The sequence below is a fragment of the Hemitrygon akajei genome, chromosome 11 (assembly GCF_048418815.1).
Source record: "Hemitrygon akajei chromosome 11, sHemAka1.3, whole genome shotgun sequence".
Lineage (NCBI taxonomy): Eukaryota > Metazoa > Chordata > Chondrichthyes > Myliobatiformes > Dasyatidae > Hemitrygon > Hemitrygon akajei.
The window spans coordinates 56,239,171-56,266,874 of record NC_133134.1 but is presented as its reverse complement, the minus strand read 5'-3'; the positions used below and the strand labels follow the sequence as shown (position 1 = coordinate 56,266,874).

The window sequence follows — 27,704 nt, the reverse complement described above, 5'->3', positions numbered from 1 at the left end:
TCGTCCAACACTTTAGCTCTCAGCTTGGTTGGTGATGCACCATCAATAACTCTTGGAGACGAGAGGCGAGATATAGGCTTTTATTGGCTGGAAGAAAGAACAAGCAGCAATTGACCACCACATTACATCCTGCAGACTGAGGCCGGGGCTCAGGCTCCAATCACCTTTATACCGGGGTCTGTGGGAGGAGCCATAGGAGCAGTCAGCGGGGGGGCGTGTCCAGACAGGTATATGTAGTTCACCACATTCACCTCCCCTTTGTTTTAAAAGAGAGTCCCCATGGGGCGAAGTTTCTTACAAGTATATTTACAGGTTAAGTCTATCAGGTGGTCGAATCTGTCGCTGCGATCTACGTAGCACCGGTGGTGATTGCACCGAAGACGGTGGTTGTGCTGGTTTCGGCCTAACTGGAGGTGTCAGCTCACTAGGCGTCAGTGATCCCTCATGCGTGTGCGAGGCGCCTGGTATATGCTTGTGTGAGACGCCCGGTATAGGAGTGTCATGAGGAGTCTGTGTAGGGCTCGGTGTGCGCGGTGTCACCTCAGGTACAGGGTTCATAGTTACCGTGGAGTGTTCGGGGTAGTGGTCTGCTGCTCCTGCGGGCACCAGGTCGCGGACGGAGACCGTGTCCTCCTGCCCATCAGGTAAGACCACGTAGGCATACTGGGGGTTTGCATGTAGTAGGTGAACCCTCTCGACTAGTGGGGAGTATTTATTGCTCCGCGCATGTTTCCGGAGCAGCACTGGCCCTGGGGATGTCAGCCAAGCTGGTAGGGTGGTCCCAGTGGCAGACTTCCTGGGAAAAGAGAATAGGCGCTCGTGAGGGGTGGCATTGGTGGACGTACATAAAAGGGAGCGGATAGAGTGGAGTGCCTCGGGGAGGACCTCCTGCCATCGAGAGACCGGCAACCCTTTTGACTTAAGGGCTAAAAATGTGGCCTTCCACACTGTGGCATTCTCCCTCTCCACCTGTCCATTTCCCCGGGGATTGTAACTCGTGGTTCGACTAGTAGCAATGCCCCTAGCCAGCAGGTACTGGCGCAGCTCATCACTCATAAAGGAGGACCCTCTATCACTGTGGATATAGCAGGGATATCCGAACAGAGTGAAGAGCTGGCGCAGGGCTTTTATGACGGACGTGGCAGTGGTGTCGGGGCAGGGGATGGCAAAGGGGAACCGCGAGTACTCGTCGATAATGTTAAGAAAGTAGACATTGTGGTCGGTGGAGGGAAGGGGGCCCTTAAAGTCAACACTCAGTCGCTCAAAGGGGCGGGTGGCCTTGATAAGTTGCGCCTTTTCAGGACGGTAGAAGTGCGGTTTGCACTCAGCGCAGACTTGGCAGTCCCTGGTCATCGTCCTGATGTCCTCAAGGGAGTAAGGCAGGTTCCGGGCTTTCACGAAATGGTAAAATCGGGTGACCCCCGGGTGGCAAAGATCTGCATGGAGAGCGTATAGCTGGTCGAGCTGTGCGCTGGCGCACGCTCCCCGGGATAGGGCATCGGGGGCTCATTGAGCCTTCCAGGCCGATACAGGATATCATAGTTGTAGGTGGAGAGTTCTATTCTCCACCACAAAATTTTATCATTTTTGATTTTGCCCCACTGTTGGTTGCTGAACATGAATGCAACTGAGCGCTGGTCGGTCAGCAAGGTGAACCTTTTGCCAGCGAGATAGTGCCTCCAGTGCCTAATAGCTTCCACTATGGCCTGGGCTTCTTTCTCCACCGCGGAGTGCCGAATTTCAGGGCCTTGAAGGGTACGAGAAAAGAATGCTACTGGCCTGCCGCCCGCTTCAAAGGCGGTGTAGGGGCGGTCTTCTGGGCGGATGGGGAGCTGGTGATAAGCGGATTTCAGATCTATTGTCGAGTACACCTTGTACTGAGCTATCTGGTTGACCATATCCGCGATGCGGGGTAGTGGGTACGCGTCAAGCTGCGTGAACCTATTGATGGTCTGGCTATAGTCCACGACCATCCTATTTTTCTGCCCGGTCTGAACAACACGAGGCGGGCAGGCAAGATGACGGCCCCCATGCCTCACACACAGTGCTGCCCGACCCCGCTCGTGGTTCTGACTTACAGACCTTGGCGAAATGGCCCTTCTTCCCGCAGCTGGAGCAGGTAGCTTCTCGGCCCGGGCAGTGTTTACGGGGGTGCTTTTTGAGTCTGCAGAAGTAACACTGCACGGACTTGCGACTGGCAGCAACTGTGGTTGGTTTCGGGGAGTTCGTGGACTCACTACTGGCAGCAGCTGTGGTCGGTTTCGGGGAGTTCGTGGACTCGCGACTGGCAGCAGCTGTGGTCGATTCGCTGGCGGGTTGCGGGGTCTGCAGCGTCCACGTAACCGGCGGGGGATCGCACGGCTGGACAGCGTCAGCGTTGTGCAGAGCAGCCTCCGGCGTGTCGGCCGTCTCGATTGCCAAACGTAAGTTAAGATCGGCATTTTCCAGCAGCCGCTGGCACACGTACACTGACCTGATCCCCGTAATGAAGGCGTCTCATACTAGCAGCTCCGCATGCTGTTCCGCCATCAGTCCTTTGCAGTCGCAAGCCCATACGAGTGTAGGGCTCGGAGAAACACGGCGCTCGATTCGCCGGGTCGCTAAGCGATGTCTTGCGTAGACGGTGTTCACCGGCCGCATGTACTGTCTTTTAAGGGCGTCCAGTGCCCCTTGGTAGGTCGGCAGGTCTCTGATAAGGGATAATACTTTCGGATTTTCTCTAGATAGCAGTATTTTGTACATTGTGGCAGGCTCAGTCACTGGAATCGCTTCCAAGTATGATTGGAAGCATGCAAGCCAGAGTTCAGAGGCAAGAGCTGCTTCTGGAGCTTGGGGGTCCACGTCTAATTTTTCCAGACGTAAAATACTTTCCATGTTTTAAAACTTCCAGCCAATAAAATTGATGCACCATCAGTAACTCTTGGAGACGAGAGGCAAGATATAGGCTTTTATTGGCTGGAAGAAAGAACAAGCAGCAATTGACCATCACACTACATCCTGGAGACTGAGGCCGGGGCTGTGTCCCCAATCGCCTTTATACCGGAGTCCGTGGGAGGAGCCACGGTCAGTGGGAGGAGCCACAGGAGCAGTCAGTGGGGGGGGGGTGTCCAAACAGGTATATGTAGTTCACCACAGCAGGTACAACAACTCTCAAGCCCTAATTAAGGCAACCTCCGTCAAGGACAAATTTTTCCTGGTGCTGGTAAAAATAAGGTAAATAGAGTTTCTCCTGCACATTTCTGATATTTTAGTTTGCTGTGTAGATCTGAGACAGTGTGGGGCCCTAACTGGTTTTCCTTTGGGTCATCTCTGTTGAAGCAGGGAGACCTTCAACTTACTTTGAGGAGAATATGTCAAGTGAATTGTCCTCTTTTGTAAATTTTTCAGGATCTCCTTTTCTAAGGGGAAATGAAATAATTCGTCAGCATTTCCATGATTAGTCATCCTCTTGAATTCGATCTTGTAATTGTGTCCTCTGAGAAACCAAGCCCATCCATGCAATCATGCTGCTGCTGTTAGTAGAACATCTTCTGTGGATTGAAAATGGACACAAGTGGTTGATGATCAGTAATGAGGTTAAACTTCTATACAAATACAGACTCAAATGTTTTACTCCTCAAACCAGACACAAGGCCTTTATCAATCTCTATGTAGTTTTTCTCTGCAATGGTAAGGGAGCGTGATATAAAGACTATGGGGCATTCATTGCCATCATTCATAACAAATGACATGACTGCACATGCCATAAGGCAAGCTTCAGTGGATGATGTGGATCATAATTTATGAGTATAATGTCTCCTGTCACCATTTACTTTGTCATTTGGAAAACCAGCTCACACTGCTTTGTCCATTACCATTTCTTCCTGATCTGTGGTAATGAGCTCAAGGGGTGGAGCACAGTAAAACAGATTTGGCAGGAACTTTTTACAATAATTGACAATCCTAAAAAGGACTGCAACTGTGACATGTCCCTTAGCCTTGGGGCATCCCACCACTGCTTGAATATTCTCAGCACACTTTTGTAGATCTTTGTGTATCAATGGTGTGACCACTGTAAGCGTTGCTTGGTTTAAAGAATTTTTACTTGTTGCATCATGCTCTGAGCCCATAATCTTTTTTTTATTGATTTTTTAATGCATTTTCTACAACACTACAAATAGAAAAACCCCCAAACCAAAATTAAAAATTAATACAGTGCAAAATAAACATACAATAATAATATAATACAAAAAAGATAATTGAGAAAGCACCCAAATTGAAGTCATGTAAAGTTAGTATCCTCCCCAAGCCCCACAACAACAAAAAAACTCCAGACCAACCACAACACAATATAGAGAATATAAATCAGGACATTCAAACCCCCAAAACTGTAAATACACTTGAAAACAGAAGATAATAATGCCTACTACCAAAAAAAAAGAGCTGAAAGTAAGGGACTGAAAAAAAACCTTAATTAAGAGGAAAGTTATGAAAGTACTCAATAAAAGGTCCCCAGACCTTATGAAACTTTATATCCGAATTAAGAATTGAATAATGAATTTTTTCAAGGTCTCAACAGGACATAATATCATTAAGCCATTGAGCATGCGTGGGTGGGGCAACATCTTTCCATCTAAGGAGGATTAGACGTCTAGCCAGGAGAGAAGCAAAAGATAATATTCAACACTTAGTCGAACTCAAACGTATATCTGTCTCACCCAAAAAACCAAAGCCCATAATCTTATAATCGTTTTAACACTGCCTTGAGATTTCGGATATGTTCCTTGTTATCATTGCTGGTAACACTGAGTGCCTGAACACCATAGGGCACCTGGTCCATAGCTTTCTGACAGAGTGCAGGTGCAGATGCTACTCCAAAAATAAGCCTATTATAGTGATAAAACCCTTTGTGAGTGATTATGGTGAGAAACACTTTGGACTCTACTCCCACGTCCTTCTGTAGGCAGGCCTCAGCTTTGTCCACTTTGCTGAAGTGTTTTTCTCTAGAAAGGTTTGGAAAGAGATCCCCCATCCTGAGCAGAGGGTATTGATCTATTTTCAGTACTGGGGTGATGGTAGCATTAACATCACCACAGATCCTGATAGACACATCTTTCTTGGCTGCTAGAACCACTGGCAATGCTCATGGGCTCCACTCAACATTAAAAAGAATTTCTTCAGCCTCTCTGCGATCTAGCTCACTGGATATTTTATCATGAATGGTATAAGGAACCAGATGATGTTATGGTCTGGTCTGGAGCCCGCATTCCGGGTCTTGATCCGGTCCGCAGACTCTGGACTCCAGGTCTTGTAGCCGTCCCTCCTTTCACCCTTAAGGCCAAATAGGATCATCTTGGCTTAAGGAGGCGCACCTGAGACCTATCGGCTGGCAGGTGTATATAAGGGGCTCTGGGACTGAGTCCAGTTGGGAGGGTTGTTCTGTTTTGTCCTGTTCCTCTGTTTGACTTGTATGTGCTGGTCCTGCTGTTTGCCTGTCTATCCCGTTTTGACCCCAGCTTGGAGTACCCATTGTTAATCATCCAGTTCTGTAAGTCTGTTCTCGTAGTCACCCTGGACTGAACTCCCTTCTGATTCCTTGCCTTCATCGGGTAAGCAGGCTGGACTGCTGTTGCCCAGTGGGGGAATCTGACCCTTTCCTACCCCTCTCTTCCGATGGGTTGTGCCCCGTGACCTGCCCAGGCCCCTGTGTTCCTGCCTGGGAGGCTGGGACACGCCCAGAAGTTATGCGGCCTGCCCAGGGGGCTATCTGTGGTGAACTACATATACCTGTCTGGACACGCCCCCCCCCCCCCCCCGCTGACTGCTCCTCCCATGGACCCCGGTATAAAGGCGATTGGAGGCATAGCCCCGGCCTCAGTGTCCAGGATGTAGTGTGGTGGTCAATTGCTGCTTGTTCTTTCTTCCAGCCAATAAAAGCCTATATCTCGCCTCACGTCTCCGAGAGTTATTGATGGTGCATCAATTTTATTGGCTGGAAGTTTTAAAACATGGAAAGCATTTTACGTCCAGAAAAATTGGACATTGATCCTCAAGACTCAGAAGCAGCTCTTGCCTTTGAACTCTGGCTTGCATGCTTCCAATCATACTTGGAACAGATTCCCATGACTGAGCCCGCTATTATGCACAGAATCCTCCTTTTGAGGGTCACCCCGAAAGTTTACTCCCTTATCAGAGACCTGCCGACCTGCCGACCTACCAAGGGGCACTGGACGCTCTTAAAAGACAGTACCTGCGGCCGGTAAACACCGTCTATGCAAGACATCGCTTAGCGACGCGGCGACAGCGACCCGACGAGTCGAGCGCCGAGTTTCTCCGAGCCCTACAGACACTCGTGCGAACTTGCGACTGCAAAGCTCTGACAGCGGAACAACATGCGGAGCTGCTAGTACGAGACGCCTTCGTTACGGGGATCAGGTCAGTGTACGTGCACCAGCGGCTGCTGGAAAATGCCGATCTTACCTTACGCTCGGCGATCGAGACGGCCGACACGCTGGAGGCTGCTCTGCACAACGCTGACACTGTCCAGTCACGCAATCCTCCGCCGGTTCCGTGGTCGCTGCAGACCCCGCAACCCGCCGGCGAATCGACCACAGCTGCTGCCAGTCGCGAGTCCACGAACTCCCCGAAACCGACCACAGCTGCTGCCAGTCGCAAGCCCGCACAGTGCTCCTTCTGCGGACTCGAAAAGCACCCCCGAAAACGCTGCCCGGCCTGAGAATCGACCTGCTCCAGCTGCGGAAAGAAGGGCCATTTCGCCAAGGTCTGTAAGTCTAAACCATGAGCGGGGTCGGGCAGTGCTGCGTGCAAGACATGGGAGCCGCCATCTTGCCTGCCTGCCTCGTGCGAGGCATGGGGGCGGCCATCTTGCCTGCCCACCTCGTGTGAGACATGGGGGCCGCCATCTTTGTCGGCGCCACCTCGCCCCGCCCCCGACCCACCGGTGCTTACCGGGCACCAAGACGGCGGTTCAACTCTGGCCTCCGTAACCCTTGACCAAAGCGCCCCACACCAGCTTGCAAGGTCAATGATGGACATCCTGGTGGACGGGCACAGGACTAGCTGCTTGTTTGACACAGGCAGCACTGAGAGTTTTATTGACCAGGACACGGTGCAACACTGCGGACTTGTGACATGGCCGGTAAGCCAGAGGGTCACCATGGCTTCTGGGTCACATTCCACAGACATCTGGGGGGGTTGTGTAGCGACATTAGTGGTGCAGGGCACAGAATATCGGAACTTTGCGCTACTGGTCATGCCTCAACTGTGCGCACCTGTGCTATTGGGGCTGGACTTCCAGAGCCACCTCAGAAGTGTGACTATGGCATATGACGGGCCCCTCCCACCACTCACTGTCAGGAATCCTCAGTTTGGTGGGACTTCGTCATATACCCCGCTACTGACCACACACACACACACCGACTCACACATCCCACCCAACACCATGCCAACAGCTGTGCTACTGACACCACTTGCAGCCTCTCCACCCTCAAGATCCCTCCCCCATCGCTGTTCACCAACCTGACCCCTGACTGTAAACCTGTGGCAACTAAAAGCAGGAGGTACAGCGCAGGGGACAGGGCCTTCATTCAGTCGGAGGTGCAGCGGCTGCTCGGGGAGGGGATCATTGAGTCAAGCACAAGTCCTTGGAGGGCCCAGGTGGTTGTTGTTCGGACTGGGCAGAAAAATAGGATGGTCGTGGACTATAGCCAGACCATCAATAGGTTCACGCAGCTTGACGCGTACCCCCTACCCTGCATCGCGGATATGGTCAACCAGATAGCTCAGTACAAGGTGTACTCGACAATAGATCTGAAATCGGCTTATCACCAGCTCCCCATCCGCCCAGAAGACTGCCCCTACACCGCCTTCGAGGCTGGTGGCAGGCTCTATCACTTCCTGCGCGTCCCCTTCAGTGTCACAGATGGTGTCTCTGTCTTCCAGAGGGAAATGGACCGGATGGTGGACCAGTGCCAACTGAAGGCCACATTTCCCTATCTGGATAACATCACCATCTGTGGTCACGACTGGCAGGATCACAACGCCAACCTCCAACGATTTTTCCAAGTGGCCAAAGCCCTGAACCTTACTTATAACAGGGACAAGTGTGTGTTCGGAACCACCCGACTCGCTATCCTTGGGTATGTCGTGGGGAACGGGGTCATTGGCCCTGATCCCGACCATATGTGCCCCCTGTTAGAACTCCCTCTTCCCACCACCCTCAGAGCCCTCAGACGGTGCCTGGGTTTCTTTTCCTATTACGCCCAATGGGTCCCCCATTACGCAGACAAGGCCCGCCCCCTGGTCAAGTCTACCACATTTCCCCTCTCTGCCGAGGCCTGCGCGGCCTTCAGCTGCATTAAAGGGGACATTGTCAAAGCAACGATGCATGCGGTGGACGAGACCATTCCCTTCCAAGTAGAGAGTGACGCCTCCGATTTCGCGCTGGCTGCTACCCTCAATCAGGCAGGCAGGCCAGTAGCATTCTTTTCTCGTACCCTTCAAGGTCCTGAAATTCAGCACTCCGCGGTGGAGAAAGAAGCCCAGGCCATAGTGGAAGCTATTAGGCACTGGAGGCACTATCTCGCCGGCAAAAGGTTCACCTTGCTGACCGACCAGCACTCAGTTGCGTTCATGTTCGGCAACTAACAGTGGGGCAAAATCAAAAATGATAAAATTTTGCGGTGGAGAATAGAACTCTCCACCTACAACTAAGATATCCTGTATCGGCCTGGAAGGCTCAATGAGCCCCCTGATACCCTATCCCGGGGAGCGTGTGTCAGCACACAGCTCAACCAGCTATACGCCCTCCATGCAGATCTTTGCCACCCGGGGGTCACCCGATTTTACTATTTCGTGAAAGCCCGGAACCTGCCTTACTCCCTTGAGGACATCAGGAGATGACCAGGGACTTCCAAGTCTGCGCTGAGTGCAAACCGCACTTCTACCGTCCTGAAAAGGCGCAGATTATCAAGGCCACCCGCCCCTTTGAGCGACTGAGTGTTGACTTTAAGGGCCCCCTTCCCTCCACCGACCACAATGTCTACTTTCTCAACATTATCGACGAGTACTCGCGGTTCCCCTTTGCCATCCCCTGCCCCGACACCACTGCCACGTCCGTCATAAAAGCCCTGCGCCAGCTCTTCACTCTGTTCGGATATCCCTGCTATACCCACAGTGATAGAGGGTCCTCCTTTATGAGTGACGAGGTGCGCCAGTACCTGCTGGCTAGGGGCATTGCTACAAGTAGGACCATGAGCTATAATCCCCGGGGAAATGGACAGGTGGAGAGGGAGAATGCCACAGTGTGGAAGGCCACACTTTTAGCCCTTAAGTCAAAAGGGTTGCCGGTCTCTCGATGGCAGGAGGTCTTCCCCGAGGCACTCCACTCCATCCGCTCCCTGTTATGTACGTCCACCAATGCCACCCCTCACGAGCGCCTATTTTCTTTTCCCAGGAAGTCTGCCACTGGGACCACCCTACCGGCTTGGCTGACATCCCCAGGGCCAGTGCTGCTCCGGAAACATGCGTGGAGCAATAAATACTCCCCGCTGGTCGAGAGGGTTCACCTACTACATGCAAACCCCCAGTATGCCTACGTGGTCTTACCTGATGGGCGGGAGGACACGGTCTCCGTCCGCGATCTGGCGCCCGCAGGAGCAACAGACCACTACCCCGAACACTCCACGGTAACTATGAACCCTGTACCCGAGGTGACACAGCGCACACCGAGCCCTACACAGACTCCTCACGACACTCCCATACCGGGCGTCTCGCACACACATATACCAGGCGCCTCGCACACACGAGGGATCACTGATGCCTAGTGGGCTGACACCTCCAGTCAGGCCGGAACCAGCACAACCACCGTCACCAGTGCAATCACAGCCGGTGCTACGTAGATCACAGCGACAGATTCGACCACCTGATAGACTTAACCTGTAAATATACTTGTAAGAAACTTTGCCCCATGGGGACTCTCTTTTAAAACAAAGGGGAGGTGAATGTGGTGAACTACATATACCTGTCTGGACACGCCCCCCCCGCTGACTGCTCCTGTGGCTCCTCCCACTGACCGTGGCTCCTCCCACAGACCCCGGTATAAAGGCGATTGGAGACTGAGCCCCAGCCTCAGTCTCCGGGATGTAGTATGGTGGTCAATTGCTGCTTGTTCTTTCTTCCAGCCAATAAAAGCCTGTATCTCGCCTCACGTCTCGGAGAGTTATTGTTGGTGCATCACTATCCTCCCAGCATTCCTTGTCCCATAGACCCATCCTCTAGCCTAGCCGAGATCCTGCCTTCGCCAAGAACTCTCTCTGAACCCCGGGATCACCTTTGCATGCCATGGTCTCCCCATCTGGTTCTATCCTTTAGTTGTTCCTGTCCTGCCCCAGTACTTCAGTGCCTGTGTCTTGCATTTGGGTCCAGTCTCCACATCCCCTTGTGACAGATGAGCTTTGTAAACCTTGGGTCTGGCATTTTCATTTAATATTATTTTACCCTTGATATGTTTGAATTTTCCCAATGCCATCTTGAACTCTTCTGTAACATCATCCAGTAACTTTTTTAATTCGCTTTTAGTTGACTCTATTGCAGGACATGTGGCATGCAAATGGTGGATGGATCTCCAATCAAGTTGTAGTTGTTTCAGTGAATCATGCCCCCTTAATTCCTGCCCTCCTGTTATACCACATACAAGCCCAAGTGGCTTGTTGTTTGTTGTATTTCACTGTTACAAATGTCATTCCCTCAGGAATTAACTCTTCTCCAGTATAGGTTCTTAATTCGATATCTTCAGGCTTCAGTTCAGTATATTTGAAATGCTGTTCAAACTCATTTTGTGGAATAATTGTAACAGCTGAATCAATGTCCAATTTCATTTGAATTAATTTGCTATTCTCTTCTGGTGTAAGCCATATTGTTTGTCTCTTGTTAGTTTTTGCATTGTAAATCTCAAGGCTAGTCATTCCTGTGTCACTCATCACTAGCAGATTTTTCATCAACAGCATGCAGATTAGTGCTCTGTTTGAAACTGCAACTTGACTTTTTCTTTTCCTCTTCCCTGTGCAGTCCAGTTATTTTTTGTCTTCCTGTCGTGCTCTTTGTATGTGCCCTACTTTGTTGCATTTTCTGTAAGCTTTGTCTTTAACCCGGCAGTTGTCTGGTGTATGTGAGCCTCTGCCACAATGGTAATGCAATTTGTTCAGCCAGGAAGGTTCCTGTTCAGACGTTACACTTTTGTTCACGCTCATGTGTATTTCTGATTGCAACCCAATCGTGTCTTTGGCAGCAGTTTCCATTGACACAACGATTTCGACTGCTCTTATAAATGAGAGTTGTGCTTTAGTTAGGAGGCCACTTTGAATGCTTTCTTGCAAGATTCCACAAACTAAATGAGCTCTCATAGCATCTTTAAGACTATTACTGAACTGCCAATGCTCAGACAATTTCTTCAATCAGGCCATGTAAGCTGAAATCGACTCTCCTTCCTTTTGATCCCATTTATGAAACCTAAAGTGTTCTGCAATCAACAGTGGTTTCGGCATTACTGTACTTGTTCCTGCATTACTTTCATAGTATCAACAAAGCACATTTCGACTGGTTTGGTAGCAGACAATCTTCTAAGCCAACCGTATGCTTTTTCACCTACTGCACTCAGTTACACTGGCATTTGTTTCTCATTAGCTATTCCATTTGCTTCAAAATACTGCTCAAATCTTTCTGTACACATCACCCAGTTACCTTTTGTGCAATCAAATGCATCTCTCTTTCCAGTGTAGCCAGCCATTTCTGCTTTTTTTTTTTTTAAATTATGATTATAAAATAAAAACAACAGTCAATGTCCTGGGTTATATTTCTAAAATATTACTGAAATATTGAATATGCAACAAAGGTCAAAGAAGACATACAATGTTCTTTTAGCCTCTGAGGAAGTACAGGTGCTAATGCACTTTCTTGGACATAGCATCTACATAGCCGGACTAGTTCAGTCTATTGTTCACTTCTAGAAACTTGAGGCTTTCAGCCGTGTCAACCTCAGCACTGTTGGTGTGCACAACCCTCTTCCTGAAGCCATGATCAGCGGTTTTGTTAACATTGAGGGAAAGAGTGATGCCAAGATACCATGCCACCAGGCTCTCTATCCACTTCCTCCACTCCAGCTCATTGTATTTTGAGATACTGCCCAAGCATCAGCTACAGCCTTGTAAATGGAGTTGGAGCAGGATCTGGCCACACAGTTGTGGGTGTGTAAGGGAAAAGGTTGAGGGCTGTGGACTCAGCCTTATGGCCACCAGAGTTGATGCCTTTTCCTACTTATCACTGTCAGTCATGATCAAAGATCCATTTGCAATTTTGATTCCCAGGTCTAGGCATTTGTAGGTGAGTTTGCTTGGAAACGTACTCTGAGGGAGCGCTGCAGAAATTCACCAGACTAGTTCCTGGGATGGCAGCTCTGTAATCCACATTAGAGTTGACGTTTGTCTGCATCTATTCTCTAAAATACAGAAGAACGGGAGACGATCTAATTGAAACGCATGGTTCTTAGATGGCTTAATAGGGCAGTTGTAGGAGAAATATTCCCCTGTCTGAGGAGAGGGGCACAGCACCAAAAAGAAGAGGCTCCCTCCATTGATGCTGCCTGACTTGCTGAATTTCTCCAGCATTTTGTGCGTGTTTCAGAATCAGGTTTAATGTCACTGGCATATGGTGTGAATTTTTTTTTGTTTTGCAGCAAAAGTACATTGCAATACTGTTACGAACCCCGTAACTGGGTCACTTACCAGCAAAGATAGAGAGGTCCGTTGAAGTCTGATGGTACTATTTTTAACGGTATTTATTAGTAAAAATACACAAAAATAATATCAATGCAAACATACAGATGATGTACGTCGTCAATACTAAATCTAAAAGTGCGGGTATAATAATAATCAGTAAGAAATACGCTCTATCGTTGTCTAGGGGATAATGTATTGTCCGATGGAAATATAAAAGTCACTCAGTTCATGCAGGCTGCAGCCTTTGGTTGGAGAGAGAGAGATATTTTTGGGAGAAAAACTTGCCGGCTTTTCCTTTTATGATTTCGATCCGTCGGGAGTCCCGTTGATGTGGCCGTTCACTTGTGGCCTCTCCTTTAGCTAAAGCCGTTCTTCCGTGGTGAGGCCGCCAATCCCAGGCAAGGGAGGACGCACACGAGCCCCACCGGCTTTTGCTATAAAACGCTGTCACTGGATTTCCAGTGTTTCTCCTGGTGCGTCTAAAGGGGTTGTACCCCAGACCCTCTTTTATCCTTACTCACGGGGTCTCAGATGTCAATCAGGTTGGGATGATGCAATCCCTCAACCAGCCCACTCTGGTCATCCCCTGAGGGGCTTCAATGAATAGTACAGTACTCAATACACAATTCCGTCTCCAAGAGACAATGGCCGTTATCAGTGGCTTTGTTTCGCTGAGGCCAGGACACATTCCAAACCTTTTGGATTCTCTCTCTCATTTCCTGGGTCCCAGACCTGAATTAATAGCGATCTTGCGATTCTCAAAAAGGAGGGGGCGACTTTGTACCCTTCGGCCCCTCAGAGTTGTGGCACATTCGTAACAATACATAATAAGAACTGTGAATTACAGTAAGTATATATGCAATAGTTAAATTAATTAAAATTGATTAAGTAGTGCAACTGTTTCAGATTTCCAGCACCTACAGCTTTGTTTATTGTCACTTAAAGATGAATGCTTAAGCCAGTGGATGGGTTTGTCCTGGACAGTGTTGAACTTCTTAAGAGTTGTCAAATCTGCACCTATCCAGAGAAGTGAAGCATATTTTCCATCACATTCCTTCTTCTTGCCTTGGAGATGGCAGAGAGGCATTGGGGGTATCAGAAGACAGGTCACCACCATGAGATATACAGCCTCTGACCTGTTCTTGTAGCCAGAGTATTTATGCAGCTGACCCAGCTGAGTTTCTGGCAATGACGACCCTCCAGTATTTTGATGGTGGGGGTCTCAGTCATGACAATGCCATTGAATGGTAAGTCATCAGACAAAAATTCTGTGGTGCAAATGTCACTTGCTTTTTGTCAACCCATTCCTAAATACTGTTCAGGTATTTTCCCCTTAGGAGTTCCCTGAAGGTTGAAAATGACTTAGTACCACTCCAGTTCTGTGGGTTCCAAGTTGATTGACAAAACCAATGTAGGATCAACAGATTCTACCACAGGCTAGGTCAGACTTTGTTAACTGGGTGGGAAGAAGTGCACTTACTTCACCATTTTTGCTCTGTTTCCAGGTGCTCCTGAAAAAAGGAAGAAACTAGACAAGTGAAGCAAAAACAACGTAGGAAAAGAGTTCAGTGGGATAAGAACAGGATAAACAATGAATCTGCCAATAATGTCTCATTTTTCAATCTTAGGGAGGAAGAGAAAATGGGCTGTTGGGAGGGAAGATTACTTGAGAAAATTGTATCTTTGACTATCCATGAAACCAGGGTGAATGAGAGGGAGGTAATGAGGAAGTATCACAGAATAAGCTTTCAAAGCCTGCAAAATAGACACCGTTGTTCCAAATAACAATAGCATTGCCCTTGCAGCCCACAAGACTTTGGCCACTTGGCCCATCACACCTACTCCGCCATTTGATTATGGCTGATTCATTATCCCTCTCAACCCCTTCCTTGTGCCTTCTCCCTATAACCTTTGACATTTACCAATCAAGAACATATCGAACTCGGCTTTAAATATACCTAATGACTTGACCTCCATTGTCACCTGTGGCATTGTATTCCATAAGTTTACCACCCTCTGGCTGAGGAAATTCCTCTTCATCTCTGTTCTAAAGGGATATCCTTCTATTCTGAAGCTGTGCCCTCTAATCCTAGATTCAGGCACTTTAGGAAATATCTAATCCACTTCCACTCTATCTAGGACTTTCAATACTGAATCAGATTCTGTGACGGCAGTGTTGTGCTTGTTCTTTAGAAACAGTCACATAGAAAACCTACAGCACAATACAGGCCCTTCAGCCCACAAAGCTGTGCCGATCATGTCCCTACCTTAGAACTGCCTAGGCTTTACCCATAGACCGCTATTTTTCTAAGCTCCATGTAGCCATCCAGGAGTCTCTTAAAAGACCCTCTCATTTACACCTCCACCACCACCCGCCAGCAGCACACTCCACACACTCACAACTCTCTACATAAAGTAACTCACCCCTGACATCTCCTCTGTACCTACTTCCAAGCACCTTAACACTAAGCCCCCTCATGCTAGCCATTTCAGCCTTTGGGGAAAAGCCTCTGACTGTCCACATGATCAATGCCTCTCATTATCTTGAACACCTCTATCAGGTCCCCTCTCATCCTCCGTTGCTCCAAGGAGAAAAGGCCAAGTTCATTCAACCTATTCTCATAAGGCATGCTCCCCAATCCAGGCAACATGCCTGTAAATCTCCTCTGCACCCTTTCTATGGTTTCCACATCCTTCCTATAGTGAGGCAATCAGAAATGAGCACAGTACTCCAACTGGGGTCTGACCAGGGTCCTATATAGCTGCAACATTACCTCTCAGCTCCTAAACTCAGTCCCACGATTGATGAAGGCCAATGCACTGTATGCTTTCTTAACCAGAGTCAACTTGCGCAACAGCTTTGAGTGTCCTATGGACTTGGACCCCAAGGTCCCTCTGATCCTCCATACTGCCAAGAGTCTTATCATTAATACTATATTCTGCCATCATATTGACCTACCAAAATGAACCACCTGACACTTATCTAGGTTGAACTCCATCTGCCACTTATCAGCCCAGTTTTGCATCCTATCAATGTCCTGCTGTAACCTCTGACAACCCTCCACACTATCCACAACACCCCCAACCTTTGTGTCATCAGCAAATTTACTAACCCATCCCTCCACTTCCTCATCTAGGTCATTTATAAAAATCACGAAAAGTAGGGGTCCCAGAACAGATCCCCGAGGCAAACCACTGGTCACCGGCCTCCATGCAGAATATGATCTGTCTACAACCACTCTTTGCCTTCTGTGGGCAAGCCAGTTCTGGATCTACAAAACAATATCCCCTTGGATCCCATGCCTCCTTACTTTCTCAATAAGCCTTGCATGGGGTACCTTATCAAATGCCTTGCTGAAATCCATATACACCACATCTACTGCTCTTCCTTCATCAATGTGGTTAGTCACATCCTCAAAAAATTCAATCAGGCTCATAAGGCACGACCTGCCTTTGACAAAGCCATGCTGGCTATTCCTAATCGTATTATGCCTCTCCAAATGTTCATAAATCCTGCCTCTCAGGATCTTCTCCATCAACTTACCAACCACTGAAGTAAGACTCACTGGTCTATAATTTCTTGGGCTATCCCTACTCCTTTTCTTAAATAAGGGAACAACATCCGCAACCCTCCAATCCTCCGGAACCTCTTCTGTCCTCATTGATGATGCAAAGATCATTGCCAGAGGCTCAGCAATCTCCTCTCTCGCTTCCCACAATAGCCTGGTGTACATCCCATCCAGTCCCGGTGACTTATCCAACTTGATGCTTTCCAAAAGCTCCAGCACATCCTCCTCCTTAATATCTACATGCTCAAGCTTTTCAGTCTGCTGCAAGTCATCCCTATAATTGCCAAGATCCTTTTCCATAGTGAATACTGAAGCAAAGTATTCATTAAGTACCTCCACTATTTCCTCCAGTTCCATTCACACTTTTCCACTGTCCCACTTGATTGGTCCTATTCTCTCATGTCTTATACTCCTGCTCTTCACATACTTGTAGAATGCCTCAGAGTTTTCCTTAATCCTGTCCACCAAGGCCTTCTCATGGCCCCTTCTGGCTCTCCTAATTTCATTCTTAAGCTCCTTCTTGCTAGCCTTATAATCCTCCAGATTCATATCATTACCTAGTCTTTTGAACCTTTCGTAAGCTCTTCTTTTCTTCTTGACTAGATTTACAACAGCCTTTGTGCACCACGGTTCCTGTATGCTACCATCCTTTCCACGTCTCATTGGAAAGTACCTACTTAGAACCCCATGTAAATACCTCCTGAACATTTGCCACATTTCTTCCATATGTTTCCCTGAGAATATCTGTTTCCAATTTATGCTTCCAAGTTCCTGCCTGATGGTCTCATATTTCCCCTTACTTAAATTAAACGTTTCCCTAACTGGTCTGTTCCTATCCCTCTCCAATGCTATGGTAAAGGAGATAGAATTGTAAATCACTATCTCCAAAATGCTCTCCCACTGAAAGACCTGACACCTGACCAGGTTCATTTCCCAATACCAGATCAAGTACAGCCTCTCCTCTTGCAGGCTTATCTACATATTGTGTCAAGAAACCTTCCTGAAAACACCTAACAAACTCTACCCCATCTAAACCCCTCACTCTATGGAGATGCCAATCAATATTTGGGAAATTAAAATCTTCCACCACAACAACCCTGTTATTATTACTCCTTTCCAGAATCTGTCTCCCTATCTGCTCCTCGATGTCCCTGTTACTATTGGGTGGTCTATATAACTACGCAGAGTTATTGACCCCTTCCTATTCCTAACTCCCACCCACAGGGACTCCATAGACAACCCCTCCATGACTTCCTCCTTTTCTGCAGCCGTGTCACTATCTCTGATTAACTGTGCCACGCCCCCACCTCTTTTGCCTCCCTCCCCGTCCCTTCTGAAACATCTGAAGCCTGGAACTTGAAGTAGCCATTCCTGCTCCTGCACCATCCAAGTGTCTGTAATGGCCACAACATCATAGCTCCAAGTGCTGATCCACGCTCTAAGCTCATCCGCTTTATTCATAATACTCCTCGCATTAAAATACTGTAGACACATCTCAAACCATTGGCCTGAGTGCGTCCCTTCTCTATCACCTGCCTATCCTCCCTTTCCCACTGCCTCCATGCTTTCTCTATTTGTGAGCCAACCTCCCTTTCCTCCGTCACTTCAGTTTGGTTCCCATCCCCCAGTAATTCTAGTTTAAACTCTCCCCAACAGTCTTAGCAAACTTTCTCACCAGTATATTGGTTTCCCTCGGATTCAAGTGCAACCCTTCCTTTTTGTACAAGTCACACCTGCCCCAGAAGAGGTCCCAATGATCCAAAAATCTGATTCCCTGCCCCCTGCTCCAATACCTTAGCCACGCATTTATCCTCCACCTCATTCTATTCCTATACTCATTGTCACGTGGCACAGGCAGCAATCCTGAGATTACTACCTTTGAGGTCCTGTTTCTCAACTTCTTTCCTAACTCCCTGTAGTCTGTTTTCAGGACCTCCTCCCTTTTCCTACTGATGTCATTGGTATTAATATGTACCACGACCTCTGGCTGTACTCCCTCCCACTGCAGGATATCTTGGATGCGATCTGAATCATCCCAGACCCTGGCACCTGGGAGGCAAACTTTCCAGCATCCACAGAATCGCCTATCTGACCCCCTAACTATAGAGTCCCCTATCACTGCTGCCATCCTCTTCCTTTCCCTACCCTTCTGAGCCACAGGGCCAGACTCTATGCCAGAGGCACAGCCACTACCGCTTACTCCAGTTAGGCTGTCCCCCCCGCCCCCAGCAGTACTCAAACAGGAGTACTTATTGTTAAGGGGGACAGCCACTGGGGTACTCTCTAGTACCTGCTTCTTGTCCTTCCCTCTCCTGACTGTTACCCACTTCTCTGTCTTCTGTGGTGTTGGGAATCCCGTAGGCTCAGGGGGTAGTAGGTTGAAGTGAGTAATTAGAAAGGTAAAATTAGATTATCAGAGTGCTCCCTAATACTGATTTAAGTTCACCAGCTGGTGGCTGCAGAAATGAGTTTTGGCAAATAACATCACACTTTAGAAGGGAAACAGAAAGCAATGAAGGTCAGCTAGCAAGTCAGTGAACAGAGTAGAGTTTCTTCAAAACTGGCGTTCCTGGAAGTGAAGTAACAGTTAATTCCCCTGTAATCTAATAGCGGACTACTGCAAATGTTTGAAATTCAAAATAAAACAGGAAATTCGTCAGGTCAGGCTGAGAATTTGGTTTTATTCTGCTCCGCATAATTGCACCACAGTAATCTTTACCATGTCACTAGTTATGTATCCTTCAGTCTCTTTTAAAGTGAATAGTGTCCTTTATTTTCTCTGCCTCTCCATGTTAAAAGTCACATTTCCATCTTTATAAAGTTATGATGAAAGGCCATGGCTTTGAAATGTTAACTCTTTCCTTGCTGCCAGCGACCGTCCTTTTGTTGTTCTGCAGCTGTTTAGTGGTTGAAAGGCATGGAGCAGTGTTATTGGCCATTGCTGGCCATGGCTAAAAGATGAAATCTGAATTGATTTATTCCGACCTCCACTGTCTCTGTATGTTTTTGCAGTCATCCTCAGTAATCCATTATCCAGTCATCCATTCCTCCCAATTTGGGGTCATCTTCAAATCCAGAAATTTGTGTTTGATCCAGGGTGACACTGAGCATAAATATGAATTGGATCCAGCCCTGATATTTGTGAAACATGAGGAAAAATGTGATGCTTTGAAGTTCTGAATATGCCTGAAAGCAAATTTAATAGTAAATTTCAAAGGGGAATTGTGTAAATTCTCGAAGGGAAATCATTTACGGGGGAAAGAAGGGACTTGGATCATGGATGGTTCCCTGCATCAGTGCCACACGCCACTACGTTATTCTGATTGACTATACTTCAAGAGTACTTCACTAATTGTGGGACTCGAGATAACTAAATCTTTTCATTTAACAAACGATTATTCTTGTACCATTAAGGCAATAGAATCGGTTCCTCCTTGATTATTTAACATGGACCTGATATCCTCAACCCGCTGTCTGACACCGCTGTCCTTGTCCGGTGCCTCCGAGACCCGGCAAAAGCAATTGATCTGCCCGTCAAAGTCGGAATGAGTTTTCCGCCCGCCTCTTTCGGCTCCGCCGCGTCTGACTGACTGACAGCTCCACACAGAGTTCGCTGCTGGCGGCTGCGGCAGTGGCAGTCCACGGTCTCGATGGGTGATTGCCGAGTGGGGAACGTGTACCTTCTAGGTGTGGGCTTTATGCTCATTTTCACCGCGTTCACCACTTGTGGGAACGTAGAGGTGAGTTTGATCACGGTTTAATGAAGTGGGATGTCAGTACTTACATAGATTTAGAGTGACTGTATTAAGACTACAGGAATAGGATATGAATTAGATTAATACTGGAATAGATTCTTACTGTGCTAATTTATGGAATTAATGTTAGCGGTAGAGGCTGTGAGATTTACAGAATGGGCCAGAGTGGCTAAGTAATGGGACGGAAATAATGCATTGTTACCAAATTTGAATTCAAGTAACGATGTATGTAGTAACTCTCTGTGTCCAGAGTGTATAGTTGAAGTAATAATCGATAGTTTGATAAATCAGTTAACAATGTATCAGTTAAAGTGATACTGTACTGACTAAAGTAATGACTAAGATAAGTCAAGTTTATTGTTAACCATAACAGTTATACATAACCATACAATGTATATAGAAACAAGACAATGTTTTCTCCGAACCAGGGTGTAAAATACATACAGTAACTTATGATAGTAAGGATAAAATCTACAGATGAATTACGCATAAATAACAAACTAAAGTGCATAAATTAAATATTGTAAAGTACGGAACAGATTCACCACTAACTCTGCGAAAGCAATGCGACAGAGTTGAGAGCCTGACGGCCCGCGGGAAGAAGCTGTTTCCCATCCTGACCCTTTTTTATGCATCAGTCTGATGGTAGAAAGTCAAAGAGGATGCTGGATGGATGGGTGGGATCCTTACTAACACTGAGGGCCCTGCGTATGTAGAGCTTCTGATAAATGTCCCCGATGGGTGGTAGGGAGACCCCCACGATCCTCTCGGCTGTTCTCTCAGTCCTTTGTAGGGATTTCCGGTCCGATGCTCGGCTGCTCCCACATCAGATGGAGACACATCGTGCCAGGACACCCTCAGTGGGGCTCAAAGAAGGTACGATGGTATTAAAGGTAATAACCAGTATATTAGCTTAGCAAGAAGCCGGGTAGCTTGCCGTGACCTGGAGCGAGTTGCATCGTACTGAAAGATGCAAGACTTCAGAGTCCAACTGTTCACTGATACTCTGCATGCAGGCTAATGAACTGAGAGGGTTAACAAAGGGAGAGCTGGAGAGGGGGAATGAGAACTACACAGCAAAAACACAGCGAACAGTTGCAAAGACAGAAATAATTGTTATTTACTCATAGATTTACAGCATGTGATTCCAGGACTGGGGCACAAACAGAAACTTGTTCTTCAGATAACTTTATCTCCAGCAAGTAACCCATGATCATGAACTAGCTTCAATCAACTCTCTGTTCTGAAATGTTTACAGCACAAAAAGGGCAGTTTCCCAACTATGTCTTCAACTGCCATTAGCTCATTACTTCTCAGAGACTTTTACCAATCTGAAAAAAATCCTTCTGTCATTCTCTCTTCCCCTAGCCCTATATCAAATCTGCTACCCCATTCTCCCTAGCTTGGTATCAAAGCCAAAGGAATCCTTTTGTGCTAGCCCCAGAGTCTATGCAATCCAGACCATGACTGCTTCTTAGGCATGCCCTTGGGGGCAAGCATGATGTAGTCCCAAGATAATCCCAGTGCACCAGTGTTTGTAGCTTTGTATCAGTCTTAGACTATTAACACTGCCCTTTTCTCTCCTTATAAACCTGCATGAACCCCAAATCACTCACCGTTTCCCCATTTTCTATCATTTCTGTATCAATCCCAAACTGTTCCCATTGTCTCACTTTCTACATTGGAGTCATAGAGTTATTCAGCTTAGTAACTGAGCCCACGGCCTACTGTAACCATAAAACCATAAGATATAGGAGCAGAATTAGCCATTTGCTTGGTCCATGGCTGATCCATTTTCCCTCTTAGCCCCAATCTCTTGCTTTCTCCCCCTATCCCTTCATGCCCTGACTAATCAAGAATCTATCAACTTCAGCCTCAAACATACCCAATTACTTGGCCTCCACAGCCTTCCATGGCAACAAATCCCACAGATTCACCACTCTCTGGCTAAAGAAATTCCTCCTCATCCCATTCTAAAAGGACACCTCTATTCTGAGGCTGCATCCTCTGGTCTTAGACTCTCCCACCATAGGAAACAACCTCTCCACATCCATTCTATTTGTGCCTCGATAGGTTTCAATGAGGTCACTTCTCATTCTTCTCATTTCCAGTGAATAGAGGTCCTGAACCATCAAATGCTCCTCATATGACAAGACTTTCAATCCTGGAATCATTTTTGTGAACTTCCTTTGAACCCTTTCCAATGTCAGCACATTCTTCCTTAAAACTAGGGGCCTAAAACAGCTCACAGTGCTCCAAGTGAGGCCTCACTAGTGTTTTATAAAGCCAAATCATTACATCCTTGCTTTTTTATTCCAGTCCTCTCACAATGAATGCTAACATTGGCCCTGTCTTCCTCACCACTGATTCAACCTGAAAATTAACCTTGAGGGAATCCCAAGTCCCTTTGCACCTCAGACTTTTGAATTTTCTCTCCATTTATAAAATAGTCTACCCTTTTATTTCTTCTACCAAAGAGCATGACCATACACTTCCTGACACCATATTCCATCTTCCACTTCTTTGTCCATTCTCCTAATCTGTCTAAGTCCTTCTGTAGCCTCTCTGCTTCCTCAAAACTACCTGCCCCTCCACCTATCTTCATATTGTCCGCAAACCTGGCCACAAAGCCATCAATTCTGTCACCAAGTCATTGATGTATAATGTAAAAAGAATTGGTCCCAACACATTAGTCACTGGCAGTCAATCAAAAAGGCTCCCTTTTATCCCCCTCTTTGCCTCCTGCTAATCAGCCAATGCTTTATCTATGCTAGTGTATTTTCTGTAATACCACGGGCTCTTATCTTGTTAAGCAGCCTCATGTGTGGCACCTTGTCAAAGGTCTTCTGAAATCCAATTACACACATCCACTGATACTCCTTTGTCTATCCTGCTTGCTACTTGTTCAAAGAATTCCAGCAGATTTGTCAGGCAAGATTTCCCCTTAAGGAAACCATGCTGACTACAGCCTACTTTATCATGTGCCTCCAAGTACCCTGAAATCACATACTTAACAATCAATTCCAACATCTTCCTAACTACTGAGGTCAGGCGAACTAGTCTATAATTTCCTTTCATCTGCCTCTCTCCTTTCTTGAAGAGTGGAGTGACATTTGCAATGTCCATTCCTCTGGAACCACAACAGAATCAATTGATTTTTGAGTGATCATTACTAATGCCTCCACAATCTCTTCAGCCATCCTCTTTCAGAACTGTATACCATCTGGTCCAAGTGACATATCTACCTTCAGACCTTTCAGTTTCCTAAGAACCTTCTCCCTAATAATGGCAACTTCACACACTTGTTGAACTTCTGGCATACTGCTAGTGTCTTCCACAGTGAAGACTAATGCAAAATATTTACTCAGTTTGTTGGGTAGTTCCTTGTCCCCCATTACTACCCTCTCCAGCATCACTATCCAGCGGTCTGATATCTACTCTTGCCTCTTTTTACACTTTATGTATCTAAAGAAATTTATGGTATCCTCTTTAATATTCTTGGCTAGCCTACCTTTGTATTCTATCTTTTCCTTCTTAATGACTTTTTAAATTGCCTTCTGTTGGTTTTTAAAAGCTTCCCAATCCTCTAACTTCCCACTAATGTTTGCTTTATTATATACCCTCTCTTTGGCTTTTATGTTGGCTTTGACTTCTCTTAGCCATGTTTGTATCATCTTACTGTTAGAATACTTCTTCCTCTTTGGAATGTATATATCCTGCACCTTCCGAATTGCTTCCAGGAATTCCAGCCATCGCTGCTCTGCCATCATCCCCGCTGGTGTTCTTTGCCAAACAATTTTGGCCAGCTCTTCTCTCATGCTGCTGTAATACCCTTTACTCCACTGTAATAAGATACATTTGGATTCTCCTCAAATTGCAGGATGAATTCTATCATATTACGATCACTGGCCCCTAAGGGTTCTTTTACCTTAAGCTCCCTAATCAATTCCGGTTCATTGCACAACATCCCATCCAGAATAACTAATCCCCTTGTGTTCTCAACCACAAGCTGCTCTAAAGAGCTATCTCATAGACATTCCAGAAATTCCCTCTCTTGGGATCCAGCACTAACCTGACTTTCCCAATCTACCTACATGTGGGAATACCCCATGACTGTTGTCACATTGCCCTTTTGGCATGCATTTTCTATCTTCCACTGTAATTTGTAGACCACATCTTTGTTACAGTTTGATGGGCTGTATACAAGCTCCATCAGGGTCTTTTTACTCTTGCTGTTCCTTAGCTCTACCCACAATGATTCAATACCTTCTGACACTAATGATTTTTCTAATGATTTGATTTCATTTTTAACTACAGATCCATGCCACCCCCTCTGCCTACCTGCCTGTCCTTTCGATACAATGTGTATCCTTGGACGTTAAGCTCCCAGCTATAATCTTTTGACCATGATTCAGTAATGCCTATGGTCATCATGCATGTCCATCTGTTACTATACTACAAGTTCATCTACCTAATGCTGTCCATGCTGACCGTTTTTGCTAATCCACCCTCATTTGCTGTATTAGGACAATATACTTACATACTTTGCATATTTAAGTACTTGTCTAAATGATTCCTGTAAAACTTTACTTGGGCCACATTTGGGGTGCTGTGTGCAATTCTATTTGCCTCATTACAAAAAATGATACGAAGGCTTTGGAAAAGATGTAGAAGAGACAGTGGGGTAGCCACTGGGTGTATGTTTGAGGGCTTCAGCTGCTGCAGCACCTTCATTCCAAGGTCTGATGTGTTGTGCATTCAGAGATGCTGTTCTGCACACCACTGTTGTAACACGTGTTATTTGAGTTATTGTCACCTTCCTGTCAGCTATAACCAGTTTAGCCATTCTCTAACTTCTCTCATTAACAAGACACTTTGGCCCACAGTACTACAGCTCACTGGACATTTTTGTTTTTTGCACTATTCTCTGTAAACTCTACAGACTGTGTGTAAAGATCTCAGGAGATTAGTAACTTCTGAGATACTCAAACCACCCTGTCTGGCACCAATCATCATTCCGCAGTCAAAGTCACTTAGTTCACATTTCTTCCCATTCTTATGTTCAACCTGAACAAAAACCGAACCTCTTGACTATGTTTGCATACTTTTATGCATTGAGTTGCTGCCACATGATTGGCTGATTTGTTTAATGGACAGGTGTACCTAAAAAAGTGACCACTGAGAATATGTGGGTTGTTTTATCTGGAGCATCAGAGGCTGAGGAGAGGTCTGTCAGTTGTTTATAAAATCATAAGAAGCACAGTAAACATTGTAAGTTGACATAAGAGGCATAGTAAAGTTATAAGTAGATAGATTTTTTACACAGAGCGGTATGTGTCTGGAACAGGCTGCTGGAGGATGGATGAAGAAGTGGTGGAAGCAGATACAATGGTGAAATTGAAGAGGCTATTAGATACAGTATACAGGAATGGGAAGATATGGACCATATACAGGCAGAAGGGAATTGATTTATTTTGCCATCATGTCAGGTGCAGATATTGTGGGCTGATGAACTTGGTCCTGTGGTACACTATTCTATATATCAATCCCAATTTAATCTCACTGGCCTATTCCCTTCCTATAACACTATATCAATTTTAACTAATCTACTATTTTGTTTTCTCATATTTGCAAAAAAACTGTTAACAAAACCTGAAATAAATGTTGTCAGCCATTTAAATCTAATTGAATTTGTTCCAATATCTCTAACGAGAATCAGATTTAATATCACTAGCATATGTCGTAAAATTTGATGTCTTTGTGGCAGCTGTAGAATGTGATACAAAATAATAGAAAAAAACGTGAATTACACTAAATATATTAAATAGTTAAATTAAGTAGTGCAAAAACAAAAATAAAAAGTAGTGAGGTAGTGTTCATGGATTCAATGTCCATTCAGAAATTGGATTGCAGAGGGGAAGAAGCTGTTCCTGAATCATTGAGTGTGTGTCTTCAGGCTCCTGTACCTCCTCCCTGATGGTAATAATGAGAACAAGGCATGTCCTGAGTGATGGGGGTCCTTACTGATGGACACTGCCTTTTTGGGGCATTGCTCCTTGAAGATGTCCTGGATACTATGGAGGCTAGTGCCCATGATGGAGCTGACTAAGTTTACAACTCTAAAATCTCAAGAAAACAAAGTAAGATCAATCTGGCCTAAAAAGTGTTTTGAAAAAAAAAAAGCTCTAAAAATCTGAGAAAGTTGCAATATTACTTCCACCAAAATTACACCAGAGATGAGAGATCTGAGCAAAAGTTTATAAAATCTCTAAGATAAATTCTATGAGTTTAGAAAGTTGGTTATTTTAACAATCATAGAGAACTCTGAACATTGAAATGTTTATTGGTAAGAAGGCATGCTACTTAGGATTCATTCTGGTACATAAGTAGGTCAGAAGAACCACAACTATTGAATCTGATCAGAATTTACTTCAGAGTTTAAATGATTCTTCTGCAGAATTTTGCATTCCTAATGCCAGTTAATTTGTAATAAACCAGTGTCAGTTTATACGGTAAGTTGGTGACCTACTTCATGGATTGAGCACGTAATCTAGAGTGTATTGCAGCAATGATGTATTGACAGAGGCATTGTTCGCTCTAAGTGGTATTAAACCAAGGCCCAATCTATTAGATGGGGTGGATGTCAAAGATTGCTTGACCATTATTGAAACAGAACTTTCCCCAGTCCCCGGTTAAATATTCTTCAACGATGCAACACCCTCAAAAACAGATGAACTGTTGGCACTGCTGTTCGATCTTGCTCTGCATTGCGTGACTGCTGTGTGAGTCTTTGAAGCAATATAAGAGAGTACACTTTAATATGTAGATGTTTATAGGAGAGGAATAAAAATAACCCTTTCGATGTTCTTCTTTTGCAGCAAACAGTAGTACGGAGTTTGACCAACACCAGTTTCTCTGGCAGTGGTTATGACAGGTACTGAGGATTGTGTCTCTTTCCTATTGATTGGACTGATTTCGAATGTTTTGTATGTACTGATGGATCAAAACCCCTACTCTTATCTACCTGCTTTCTCCACTGCTGCCTCAGTCAATCTATGCAAGTTATGGGAAGGGAGTGTGGTTAGATTTTTTTTTATCCAAAATTGGTAGTTCCCACTGCTCTGAGTTTACTTGGCATCAATCCAAGTGTGCTTCATTATCCTGTTTCTTCCTATATGGTAATCTGGTTTTGTACTAGTTCAGTGAATCTGAAGACCTTGCTTTCAGAGCAGAGGAACTCTTTGCTGTGTGTATGCATATTTAGTGAGGCCATGTTGAACATTTATAACACTTTCCTACCTCTGTTAAATAATTTTCTGATTGGGTAACATCACTGGAGATAGCTGCTTTTGCTTTATGGTAAGGCGTCCGTTTGCATCTCTGTGGTGCTTTTAATACAGTAAATATCCCAAACTGATTTACTAATTCATTTTCAGACAAACATGACATTGAACATTGAAAGACCAGAGGTGGTTTGAGGAGAATCTTGAGTCAAGAGAGATGAACAGAGGCATAAAGAGGAAATTCCAGTCCTTTGGACCTAGGCATTGATGGAATGGCTTTGACAGGTGCAGAAGATAGCAGGAATCAGAAATCTCAGGGTACTG

The 27,704-nt window shown here is 45.9% G+C and overlaps 1 protein-coding gene across 3 annotated transcripts in view; it reads left to right on the top strand.

Moving 5' to 3' along the window:
* Positions 1–27,704, top strand: part of LOC140735634 (UNC93-like protein MFSD11) — a 73,714-nt gene that overhangs the window by 9,567 nt on the left and 36,443 nt on the right. Inside the window, exons 1-3 of one of the 3 annotated variants that reach the window (XM_073060914.1) lie at positions 19,979–20,082; positions 20,881–20,990; positions 26,976–27,031. In XM_073060914.1, the coding sequence (XP_072917015.1) occupies positions 20,928–20,990; positions 26,976–27,031 (119 nt within the window). In that variant the 5' untranslated portion in view covers positions 19,979–20,082; positions 20,881–20,927. Of the gene's footprint in view, positions 1–19,965; positions 20,083–20,880; positions 20,991–26,975; positions 27,032–27,704 lie in introns of those variants that run through there. The other 2 variants (XM_073060913.1, XM_073060911.1) reach the window with 2 other exon arrangements.